General features: G+C 46.8%; 1 protein-coding gene across 7 annotated transcripts in view; it reads left to right on the top strand.

The window, feature by feature from the left end:
* Positions 1–12632, top strand: part of CFAP65 (cilia and flagella associated protein 65) — a 32056-nt gene extending 19424 nt beyond the window's left edge. For 3 of the 7 annotated variants that reach the window (XM_039555143.1, XM_019290598.3, XM_019290597.3), the window contains 12 exons: positions 2223–2333; positions 3120–3311; positions 4066–4224; positions 5525–5665; positions 6106–6228; positions 6817–6954; positions 7455–7520; positions 9162–9376; positions 9743–9892; positions 10414–10692; positions 11361–11498; positions 12068–12632. In XM_039555143.1, the coding sequence (XP_039411077.1) occupies positions 2223–2333; positions 3120–3311; positions 4066–4224; positions 5525–5665; positions 6106–6228; positions 6817–6954; positions 7455–7520; positions 9162–9376; positions 9743–9892; positions 10414–10692; positions 11361–11498; positions 12068–12104 (1749 nt within the window). In that variant the 3' untranslated portion in view covers positions 12105–12632. The remainder of the gene's footprint in view (positions 1–2222; positions 2334–3119; positions 3312–4065; positions 4225–5524; positions 5666–6105; positions 6229–6816; positions 6955–7454; positions 7521–9161; positions 9377–9742; positions 9893–10413; positions 10693–11360; positions 11499–12067) is intronic. The other 4 variants (XR_752666.4, XM_010406937.4, XM_010406939.4 and 1 more) reach the window with 4 other exon arrangements.

The following is a 12632-nucleotide window of genomic DNA, read 5'->3' as shown; positions in this document are numbered from 1 at the left end:
TTCCAGGGCTGAGCAAATATTCACCTGTGATTCTGGTGAAATGTGCAGAACATATGCTAACCTCAAGGGAAGCAAATGCTGTAATGTCATCTGAAAAGTTAAGCTTTGGAAATTTCAGAAAGGAACAATAAACAGAGGAGACCATTGGGCTGGGGTATTGCCTGGTTACTCGGTCAGATTCCAAATTACTTGGCTTCAGAGCAGTGATGTTAGCCACCTGCAAGCCATTGTCTGCTTTTTCTTTGGGTTTAAATTGACTTCTGTCATGACTTTACCCACATGGATAGATTTTGACCTCCTGCTCCTCTCTTTCCCCAACAGAGCCTGTCTACTTCATTTTCAGGAGAAGCTCCTTCTCTGTTCTTCCTTCGCCATTCAGTGGCCAATTTTTAGTCCTCTGATGATTTATAGGTACTCTAAAGGATCCAAACTGATTTCTCATTTGCAATTTCTTCTGGCTGTAGGAGGAGACTTCTGTGGGACGTGTGTGTTACCCAATTCCTTGTGCAGTAGGGAAACAAGGCCTTCCACTGCCTAATGCTTTCACAGATTGTCCTTTGCCTCTTCACCTGTAAGACTGCTTGTTCTCAGAGCTCTGAGATCATTTGGCTAGGCAGAACTTGCAGCCCTGAGCAGTTTTAGTAGGAAAAGCCCAGCCAGCTGCATGTGTTGCAGGATGAGGTAGGCTGGTTCACAGAACTTCCTGGAGAGAAGGGCTGGATCCCAAGGAGAATCCTTGAGCACATAGGTTCTATAAACTGCAAGTGTTTGCACTTCACTTCATAGCTGCTAGTTAGGTATTCTGAGATGTTATCACCTGCAGCACGGGTTCTGCAGGCAGCTGTCCTCCCTGAGGAACCTGGCATCCCCTGGTGCCCCTCTTATGCTCTTAAGTCTTCACTGTGGGATGAAGTCTATGCACTCCAGAAGGAGAATTGATTGTAGCAGGTCTTTGCTTTTGTCCATTTGCCTCTCTTTAACTGCTAATCCTCTAAATGTCATATCCTGTGTCAAATGGAAACTGATGATAATTTTTCCTCGGCAGTTCTGGTCTGTCAGAATGCAAGATGGCTTTTTGACTGAATTTATATAAATGGATATTTCACTCCCAAAGCTCAGGGAGGTTCCTAGCCCTTTTTCCCTTGAAGTTTGAAAGCAAAGCTTTTGTCTTCCTCCTGCTTTCACTCCATCTGGCAAACTGTGATTCTCAGGAGGCTGAATGCTCAAGTAGTGCTTTGATAAGATCCCATGTGGGACCTTGCTAACATTGTATTTCTAGTTCTTTGCTCCCTCCTCATCTGAACTGGAATGGGTTTTATAGAAGGAGTTGTCATTCTCTGCTCTTTTTAAAGCAGCTGATATAGTATCTCCTGCAGGTGTCTATCTTTGTCTTTTACACATGCATTTGAAAAACAGCCATGCTTTAGGCTTAACATATTGTGAATTGCAGCAACTTGGGTCCTGTTGGCCCATGTAGAGACATTACTTACTAGGTGACTGCTTTGCAGCCTCTACCCCAAAGCAGACAGCTCAGGGGTACTTTGGGGTGATCCTGCAGAAAACAGTGCATCATCGGTGCATCTTCAGCCTGATTGCAGTTTTCTCAAAATGCAGGAGCCTGTGCAAAAATGCAAATGCAAAATCCTTCCTATGAAATAGCTCCATAAATCTCTCCACTTTGCTTGGAGTGCCTGGCAGCTGCTTTGCTAACAGGATACTCTTGATCATGAGTTGATCACTTAAAGTTCAGCTGGGATCTTCTTGCTTTTGGACTTGCTTCTAGCTTTTGGACTGTTAGACACATTCTTGGAGCACTCCAGAAGACATCCAGATGGTCCTTTCCAAGACAAGGCCATTACTTACCTAAATCCTGTCTTTCCAAAGTATTTGGCTGTGACAGCTGCACACTCTGCTATGTACACTTTCATTCATGGAGAATTTCCACCATACACTTGCATGGAGAAGCACTGATGCTGATGCCTGGCATAACAGAGAGAAAAGTAGAGTCTTTCTGATACAAGAAGAGAACCTTTCAGAGAAAATCTTGAGTAGGTTCTCCATCTCCTTGATTTTTTTTCTTAGGACACGCTATCCTGGTATTACAAATTTAAGTCTGTAACTGTGTGGCCTTCAGCTTGCAAAGTACTTCAGAGTCCTTGTGCAGTTTTTAGTGATGGGACCAAGGCCCTTTGAGAAAGTGACTGCATTTCTTTCCACTGCAGCTGACCTTCAGCAGTGTGACAGTGGAACACAACCAGCGGTACGTTCATTTTGCATCCAATAAGCACCACTTCGCACCCATTGCTGTTGGAGGCTCCCACCCCCCCACACAGGTGAGCATCTTGGAGCCAAACCCAGCAGCAAGTATAGGGAAGGAGCTAGTACTACTGTATCCCACGGACAGGCAGTGTCTGAGGCAATTCTCAGGAAATGGAATGGCCTCCACAGGAAAGCATCCCAGGAGAACTCTGAGGATAGTTCTAGGCAGAGTCTGGAAATAGTGGCTGGGATGGCAGCAGGGAAAGTACTTCTCACCATCTCCAGTTTGACAAGATTTGGTGTTCACTCTAATCAGAATGCTTATGAGGCATGTTGGGCTGTTCACTTATTCTCTTGCATTGGGTCTGAGTGAAAACTTGCCTAGCCATTCCAAGTACTCTGGAAATAAATCCTAATTAGTTTTTAGTAAATTAATTTAACTTCCTTAAACACTTATTCAGCAAAAAGGCAGTTTTGATTCTGTTCTGTCTAATTTACTTGGGAAATGAACAAGTCTAAATTGAATTAAGATCACTTTAATACAAGTGGCTTTGCATTTTAAGTAATCCACTTTACAGTGATCCCTTTAGCTAATTTGTATTCATTTCCCCCTACTGTGAATTGGCAGGGCACCATTTGGAGAGGCACTTTGGTTATCAATGTACATGTGTGGTGATAAACCTTCAGCACAGCTGCCTATCAGAGCCTCAGTGTTAAATCTGGACACTATGAGGTCTCCTTATTCTTAGGAGATAAGCTGATTAATTAAATATTAATGCTTATCAGCATCCTCTGTGAAGCGTTAACTAGTTTAACTTGTATCTGGTATAATAAGCACTGCTCTTTCTGACTCACTTCAGATTTATAAACTCTACAATGGTGGCTCCATGCCTGTGACATTTGAGGTTCAGCTGGACAACATTGTGAAGATACAGGAGAAGAATTTTCGGCATCCTGTGTTTGTCTGCCTAACTCCTAGAGGAGAAATTCCCCCTGGTGAAACAGGCCACATTGAGTGGATCTTCTCTCCACTGGAAGCTAAAACATACTCGGTAAGACCCTCCTCATGACTGAAAGATTCTGTTGTTGACCTAAAATTCCTTAGGTTTCTTACTGATGGTTGGTCCTTGTCATGCTACGGCTGAATTGAGCTCTATTCCTCCAAGAAGCAGAGTCTTGAAAGCAAATGAGTGGCTGGTCTGGTCTGGAAATGGAGCAGATAAATTGCTGTCTCAAAAGTTTTTTCTTCCCAAGAAGAGATATCTTCCACAACCAGAGTCATCCCAGTATATATTTTTCAAGGATCAAACAGTAACTGGGGATATCAATAGTATCTGTTTGGATTTGTGGTTAATTGTTGGCCTCCAAAATTTCGCACCAAAGAGACTGAAGTCAGTGCCTTCCATCGTTGCAGTGTATGCTGCTGCAAACCTCTGGAAACAGCCTTCCCAAAGAGCTGTGTCCTGGGCTGCAGCAAGCAGGCAGGGCCCGAGCTGGAGCACTACTTATTGGTCTAGTCTGTGGTGAATGCATGGAATAATAAATAAATTTAATTTTAGAAACTCCAACCTTTGCTCCAAAAGGAAGTCTCTGTCCATCTCATACTGTAACTGGCTAATTGACTACTTAACCAGCTTTCCTGGGCTAGCAGGAAAGGCCACAGCCTGAAAGAGCAAAAGAGACTGGATTTGTCTTTATCCATGCATGGGGTGTATTTAGACCAGTCCATCAGCAAGTATGCTGGCTTACTGCACATGTCTCCAAAAGATGACTCTGGACTTAAAACTTTTATTTTGTCCAAGGCAGGTTGATGTTCCCATCCACATCCTGGAGGGTGAGTCGACCCCTGTCACTTTCCAGGGAGTAGGCTACAATCCAAATACTGTACAAAAGACTGACACATCCAGCCAATTTGTTTCTTCTGCAGACTATTCAGGTTCTGCCAAGCTAACTGTGCCTGGGCAGGTAAGTCCAGGTGTGGGATATGAGCAATATGATCAGTCCAGGAATGTGTGAGAGAGACTGAAATATACAACTGGCCCCATCTTGCAGTAGCCTGTGTTGCAGGAGAATTCATTTGCCATGAGATAGAACAAGATATTTCCCTTCCAGCAGGTGATCTAGAGCTTAACTCATGGAAGCTGAAAGGTGTCTTCCTTCCAGCTTGTCACTTCCACAGCCATTAGAACAAAAATGGGGTTTAGGGTTTGTTCATGTACTGATTTTTTTCTTAGAAGTTACCTCCCATCACAGGTGTCTTTCTTGTATGCATCTACACCACCTTTTTCTTTGCTAAATCATTCTCAAAATGACCATTATACTCCTGACATACCCTGTCAGGGCTTGGCTGCCACCATTTCCCAGCCAAACTCAGATGATTCATAACTTGAATGCTGACTGCAGGATGGTCACCTTTTCAGGCACGTGCAGAGGAATGCACTTGTTTGACCTGCTGCTGGCTCAGCAGGAGCTTGTCTGTCCTGGCTAGTGCTGGCCTGCCAGCCTGGACAATCTGTTGTTAAACTCACCCACAGATCCAAGCACAGTGAATGAGCGTTACATAGCAGAGAGGCATTCTCCTGCCAGGTGAAGATTCATCCTGTGTGACATTAGCATGCCTTCCTTGGAGCCAGCCACAGCTCCTTGGGCTCTTTGGCTTCCAGCAGGGTGATTATATTCCGGAGAACAGCAAAGAGAAGATGATTGAAAACTGTCTCAGTCTGACAATGAAGATGGCATTCCGCAAGGCTCTGTTGTCTGAAATCAAGTTTCTTTCTCTAATGATTACTTAACTAGAGATTGCACTGTATCTGGAGAATGAGACAAACTAGTAGCATACTAGTAACAAAGTGTATTAGGGATCAATTTCAAAAACTCAGTCAGGTTGATAGGGATTTTGCACAAGCACACACCTCATGTTTCTCAGCTGAAGTAGGAAAAGGCCTGAACCGCAAGTGCTGAAGAGAGAATTGGGGTGTTACTGGTCCTCTGTGCTCCTGAGATCCTCTCCTGTCCAGCACCAGTGTTGCCTTACTCATTGCTCACTCAATCCCACTGCAACAGAGCTGGCCTTTTGAGGTAAAGTCATTGTAACCAGAGCAAAAAACTGTTACACTCCCTCAAGTTGTTATATTACAGATACTTGGTTGATATTACCTGTGAATTGCTGGATAATTTAGAGATGCCTGTGTGACTGCCCTTCCCCAATGGCTAGATCCATCATCCTTCCCTGCCGTTCCTTCTGGTTTCTCCTTGCTTCCTGCAGGCAGCCACTTTGTCCCATCACAGGATTTGCCTTGGAAATATCCCAGACTGCACCAAAGCTGATCAACTTGTCTTTCTCAACAATATCTTGAAGAACACGGCAGTTGTGTTTGCCTGGCACATAAGCTGCTGTAAAGAAAAGGTGAGTCCTCTTTGATCTACAGCCTTCCTGCCCATCTATATTGTACCATGAAAAGACCTTACAACTCCATTTTCAACAAGAAACATGGATTCTAGGGAATTGGCTTTCTACTAGATGATGAAAGGAAGAGTGAAGGCAAGGGTTAGGACAGGGAGAACGACAGGAATTCAGAAGGGAAATCTGAATATTTTGGTGAGGTTACATGAAGCTGGAACTACAGAATGCAATAACAAACCTCAGGACTCTGTCCACCAGCAAAGGCCATGTTTGTTCTTAGAATATGTCCACTGCATCTCTCTCATGCCACATACCTCTGAGAAGGACAGGTGGATTTCCTGCAAAGAGAAAGCACACAGAAAGGTCCCAGGACAGTGACATAGCTGCTCTGGGGGGTTTTCTGTTTTTTTTTTTTAATTTTATTCTCCTCCCCCTGCCCCTAGGCCCACATGTTGGAGATTACTCCAAACTCAGGGATTGTGCAGCCTGGAGAGACTATCCCCTGCTTCATCACTCTACAACCTACAAGGAAGCCCTCCCTCTGCAGAATAAATCTGGTGTGTGAGGTGAGACCCGAGAGGTACCTGTGTATTACCATGACCTGGCCATGTTATTGTGGTTCCCAAATGGCTGACCCCAGCAGTCAGCTGCCTGCTGCTTCCAGCTGAAGGAAGCCGCCTTTGATACACACTTCTCATTCCTGAAGACACTTAGCTTCATCCTTCCTGATGCTTTAAGTGTCTTTCTGTCTGTGTGGCTCACTAGATGAAGTGTAAGTGTGCAATGTATGGCTTTGTGAGGGGAACCCAGCTGCTAATTACACAAGAAGTGATTATTTGAATGGGAGTGGCTTTCAGTGGATGCCAAAGACTTGATATCTGTAAAAGAAAAGTCTCACTGCTTTAATATTATTGGGGACACAGACTAACAGTAGTGTCCCCCTGGACGCCTTCCAAGTTTTCTTTGGCAAAAGAGTATAGCTTCTCCATCTGAGTCTTTAAATACCACTGTTTTTTCCTCTTCCTGCCACTGGAATACATGAAAAACAAGTGGGTTCCTCCTGAAGGGGAGAAACAGGCATGGACTTGAGCCAGAAACTGTTATTTGCAACTCTTTTCTAGCCCTGCTCTCTTCAGTTATGGTTTGCTTCATAGGTGTACATCCAGGAGTCCCTGGTTCAGTATGAGAGGGACCTGCACAAGTGGGAAGAGGAGAAGGAACGGCGGGCTGTGGAATTCACCATCACAGAGAAGGACCTTGGGACTAAAAGGAAGCTAACATCACCTTCAGTGGTAAGTGCTCTCAAAACCCTGCAGCAGCTTAGCTTGACTCAAGAAACAGCAGCCAGTGTTGACAATTCTTTAGGAAAACCTAGGCACGTTGTTAAGAGGACATGAGGCTCTGATCTGTTAAAGACCTCAAAGCTGATCTGTGGTTAGTGGAAAATGAGATCTCGTTTTCAAGCCAAGAATCATCTTACAAACTCTGAAATTGCTAGTGACCATCTGAAATTTGGAAGTGCATGAGAAGCCTTTGGAAAAACAAAGTCAGTGGCTGTGGAAACCAGTGGTTGGATTTTTAACCACGAATAAACACTGGAGAGAAATGTGTAGCTAGCAGTAAGAATGTGGCCTGAATGAAGAATGGAGGATGAGATCATTGACTCTCAGCTGGCACAAGGTTAAAAAAAATCCTAAAGTCTTGTTCTGCTCCATATCTTTCCTACATGGTAATTCCTCTTCTTCTTCTTTTTTTTTTCTTTTTTTTTTTTTTTTTATTTTTATTTTTTCAGAGGTTATCAGATTCTGCTGAAACAGAAAATCTTTCTGACTCCTCAGCTGTGGTCAGGAAATACAAGGTAAGTCAGGCCTGTCTCACTCGTGGTAGAATCAAACTGACTGCTTTAGAAAAGAGGCAGATGCTGGTTATCACAGTGTGGGAGTCTGGACAGAGAGCACAGCAGGATTTGTAGCTTCAAGGCTTTGGGAGACAGACTGTTTGGAGGAGCCAGAAGAATCAGACTGTCTGGCTGTGTTCTGTGGCCAGTAACTTTCCAGCTGAGGTGAATGGGAACTGAAAGTGGCATCAAATGCGCACCCATGACTGGAGAAAGGGGGAAAGGTTTCAAATAAGCAGAGAAGATGCACACAGACAGGGCAATTGGTACCTGTACTGGTTTCATTCTGGGGCCATAATGGACTGTCTGTCACAGCAGAAAGCAACAGGACCCTGGGAGAAAGTGATGCAAACTTTTCCCTCACCTCTAGACGAGCTGTGCTCTGTTTCTCAGGAGAAGCTGCAGGCAGGAATTGCCTTGGTTTAAATGCACAGAAAGCTTTAAAGCTCAATTTGCCTGGTTCATCTCAGTTTCCACTCAAGTGCACAACTGTATGCCCTGCTGTAAGACAGCTTTTCCAGCAGTGGTGGGAAGGTGTGAAACAAGGTCCCAGTGAGTACTCTGCAGAATTACCGGAGCCCAAAGGAAGAGCCAGCAGCGCCCATAGCCATCAGCAGGATGTGCTGTGGGAATGACAGGGCTCATGGAGGACCAGCTAACCCAAGATGTGGGGAGATTTAGGGGAGCTGAGGGGAGGCTGGGTCTGAGAGGATTGAGGCAACAAAGAGATGCAGCTTGTTATGTCAGGAATGCCATCGCAGGGAGGCTGTAGCAGTGCTCCTGAGACCCTGTGGAGTGCCTTTGCATGCCCTGCACTGTTCTGTGTGAAGTAATCAGCTCAGGGCAACTCTAGCTTGGACTGTTTGCCCTGTGCTGTTTGGTGTGATCAGTGATGCAGGTCAAGGCATTTTCTGGATGAGCGTTAAGGATGTCTGCAGAAAGGTAAAAACAGTTTCATTTAGTCCTCTGGGGTTTTAACCTCTAGTGATTATTTGGAGCCTGCTATGCCTGTGTAAGTAGCAGTGAAGGCCCCTGGCCTCATTTCCAGAGGCAGGACAGCTATGTCTCAAAGATCGTTGAGGTCCTGTGATGCCTGAGGGCTTCTCCAGATCTGGGTGGTGTCCTCCTGGTCCAGGTATCCCGCCTACTGCTCTAAGAAACTTCCCCCGACCTGACTGCTGGTAATGCAACCCCAAGTTGGCCCACGTAGTGTGGCTAGAATCAGTTCCTGGTTTCTCTTCAGGTTTGGGCAGTTTCCCCACGCATTCCATCCATGTACATCACTTCTCCCACAGCACTGCCGGTGTGCTTGCAAGAGCTTCTACAACGGAGTACACCAGCCCCAAGTACCTTAGGGAGACCCTGAAGCCCTGTTGACACTTGGGGCTGGCACACTGGGCAGTGAGAAGGGAACAGAACTGATTTCCACTATGGCTGCTCATGCCTGATATCAGTACTGTGGTGCTAAGATCATTTTGACACCCAGGATCTGGTGGCTCTGGTTGCTGGGCTTTCAGTTCTCATGCCTGTGCTCAAACCTATATCAGCCTACTTTTGGCCAAAGAACCAACTATGTGCATGCCATTTCTTTCTCTCCAACAGACATTACCCCGTCTTAAAAGTCGCCCTACACCCAGTCAGCCACCTGGACACCTTGAGAGGGGGCTGCTGTTGGGCAAAGATGCCAGCCAGGTGTGGGTCAAACCAGAGCCTCCCAAGCCCTTGGTCTTACACCTTGATGTGTCAGCCAGGTCCTACACTATTGAGGAATTTCTCCGCAAGTTCTCCTTGGATTTTCCCAAATACTTCTTGTCCCGGTAAGAGATAGTGGTTTTTTGGATTGGCATGTTCATCTGAGCCAGGGCTGCCTATGCTCTGATATGCACTGAACTTGGCGCTCTGCTCTGCTCCTCTCCAGTACCTCAAAATTAGGTAAGAGCTGTCTTGCTTTCCCCAGCATTAGCTGACATGACCTGTTTCTCTCCCCATCTCAGCTGTCAGAGCTCAGTGTTCCTCTTTCATGACAGTGTCCCTGCTCCTGTCACAAATATGAAAGCTCCCACTCCTCCCCTGCTTGCCTGCACTGCTTGCCTGAAGTACTGCTGCAGTGCCAGGAGGCTGCAGATCTTTGATAGTTTGGTTCAGTAGTGCTGCCACTGATGGAAAAAATCCTCCTTTCCCAGCCCTTTCAGCGCCCAGCCCTCAGAGAGCGAATCTGTGGATGGAAAAGGGTACAGAAACAGGATAGACATGGAGCCCAAATGGCTGTCCCTGGCTGCTGCTTCAAAACCAGAGCTGGAGATGGTCGCTGACATACTCACAGGTGTCATCAGGTGCATTTCCCTTCACCCTCACGTGGTTTGAAGCCCCTGTCCTCCAGAAATGCATGCAGCATGGCTAGCCCTCTGCTAATCCTAGAGGAATCTGTACACCCTTGTTGCCAGAATGGGGGATCCACCTGCCAAAGGTTGTCTTGGGGACTATGAGCTCAGGGATCCTGGAGTGACAGTCAAGGCAGGAGCTTCCTCCCCAGCCAGGGGCTGAGCCCATCCTTCCAGAGTTCCCAGGAACCAGGGAACTCTACCTGTTGTGACCTTGGAAACAGGCTGTATTGGGGTACATCTATTCAGTTTGTGAGCTGCACAAATGTAAAGAAGCAGCACTGGGGAAACAGAGGTAGTTTCACTGGCTCAAGCCCTCTTGCTGCCTCTCTTAGGCCCAGAAGCAAGAGGGGACAGACTAAACACTGACATCAGTCAGTGGTTTCCTCTGATTTGTGGTGTCTTGTAATAATCCTCTGGGTCATACAGATAGCTGATATGCTGTAACTCATCCTTTATTTTCCTCTTCCTAGAAGCCTCTTGGAGAACAGCTACTTCCAGGAGTCAGTGAGAAAACTCCAAGATGAGCCTATTCCATATTTTTTCCAGTTCCAGTCTGCAAAATCAGCAGAGCTCCAGGACAGTAGACAGGGCTCCACGATCTCCTCCAGGGTCTCTGCTTCAACAGATGTTGACCTTGAGAAGGATGGAGAGAGGAAAAAAATGAGTCAGGAAACCTCTTTCAGTCATTTTCTGGAATCTTACAAGATTTTTCACCAAAAGCAGTTGAGGGAAAAGGAGATCATAAGTAGGTGAGGAAGAGCTCACACATAAAAGTCAAGAGCTGCACAGTCAAGAGAGCCATGGCAGCACACTGCCTGGCCAGAAGTCCATTTCTCCTTCAGCCCTGCAGCATTTCTGCTGGTGTATTCTGTGTTGTCTGAGTGGAAGTCAATGCTAGCCCCACTAGCCACCCTCTCCTGAATGTGGTTTGTGGGGAGGGAAGGTTTACTGTGTCTGGGGTTGAGCCATGGGCAGTGCCAGGATGCTGGTAGTGAATGAGGTCTGCTTTACTTTCCAGAAGTCCAGGCCATATTAGACATTAGGGTGCCATATGTGCTTACCTTACCTTTTATTTTCACTGCAGTATTTCACCATCTTGCTATTGCTGTGGCTGCTCCCTTCTACACTGCTACAAGCATATTTACCAACAGCAGCTACAGCACAGCTTGGAGGGAGAAACCAGTAAAACTATAGTCACCCAGCTCTGTCTAAGGTCAGGGCCTGACACCAGCTGATGACAGTTCTGGGACAAGGGTCAGCAACCCATTGCTCAAGCCTTTGGGTAATTGGTCTCAGTGTGCAGGACACAGTGTGTGCTCCACTGCTGTGCCTGGTGATTCCTGGCAGGAGTCACAGCAAGCAGCCTGCTTTATCTTCTTTCTGATAGCTGTCCTCTGCTGTACTTCTGTCCTTCTAGGCAGCCAGCTGTTGGGAACCTTGTGGAGTTCGTGCTGAAAAACACACTGCAGAATATCCTGACCGAAGCCAGCCGTGGGGAGGTGGTGCTGACAGCCCGGCCCATGGTCATTGCTTTACCCCCCAACCCTTCCCGAAGGTAGCAGAGTGTGTCTGTGCTCTGGTGGGGGACAGGACCTGTCCTTAATATGTCAGGCTGAAGCACAGCCCATTTTCTAGACCATGTGGGTTAGCTGAATCCCTGCCTATCAATGTCAAGGCTGCCTGTGCAAAAGGGAGAATCCACTCCCAAAGTCTCTACCCCCTCTTGGCTTGTTCTGAGCCTCAGAGCAGAGGTAGTAACAGTACAACCTTTCTGTGGACCCGAGACCCTCATGCAGCTCTGGGGTAGGGCCCTATGGGTGAACAGCTGGCCTGAGGCACTGGAGAGCCTAGCACAAGGATGGTGCTTTGGGAAAAGGGGTCAAGAAGCAGACAGCACAGCCTTTGACAGCAGAAAGGAAGCAAAGCTTTCATAGTCCAAGGTGGTGTGGGATCTAGTTAGGTTGAGGGAATGGCCACTGGTGGGGGAAGTAGATCTGGATCTGAGCGAAAAGCATGAGGGTTTGCCCTAGCTTGGGCAGAAGTGCAGAGAGATGAGAATGAGGGTTAACGGAAGAGGGTTGTTGGATGTAGATGTCATCTCCAGAGCTGCCATCTCTTTTTCAGAATCACCAATCTGGCACCCCCGTCCTCCAGAGCATAGATGCTGGGTACTGTGCTCCTTAAGCTCTTCAAGCACATCAGCTTTCTCCATTCTTCATTCCTGTGATGTCCAGAGCAACTCGGACCCTCCCACACCATGACCTTAGCTCAGCATGCTGGCTTTCTCTGAGGAGGTATGTCCTGACTATGTTCTCAGCACTGGTTTGAATCCTCTGACAACTCCACAGCGGAGTCCATGAGATCTCTCCTTTCTGTGGCTGGCCCCATCGTCGGAGAAGAACTCTATGCTACAGGGAGCACATGGACAACCACTGTGACAATTCCCACTACCCTCAGTCTGTACCAGCTGAGAGAAGTGGAATCTGCTTTGAAATGTAGCTGAGGAAGGACTGACAGCTGGGCAATGAGGTGATGACATCAGTAGGATGCAGGTACTGAATCCTCCTCCCCTCCGTGCTCCAGTGGTGGCTGCAGGTTCCCCTTACAGTGACCAGCCCGAGGGGGCAGCTGCAGCACCATCAGCACACACGGGCAACCCAATAAAAGCAACTTGACCTTCAGACACTGA

This window comes from Corvus cornix, chromosome 7 (assembly GCF_000738735.6).
Source record: "Corvus cornix cornix isolate S_Up_H32 chromosome 7, ASM73873v5, whole genome shotgun sequence".
NCBI lineage: Eukaryota > Metazoa > Chordata > Aves > Passeriformes > Corvidae > Corvus > Corvus cornix.
Note: the sequence above shows the minus strand (reverse complement) of the source record. Positions and strands in the feature narration are given on the sequence as shown.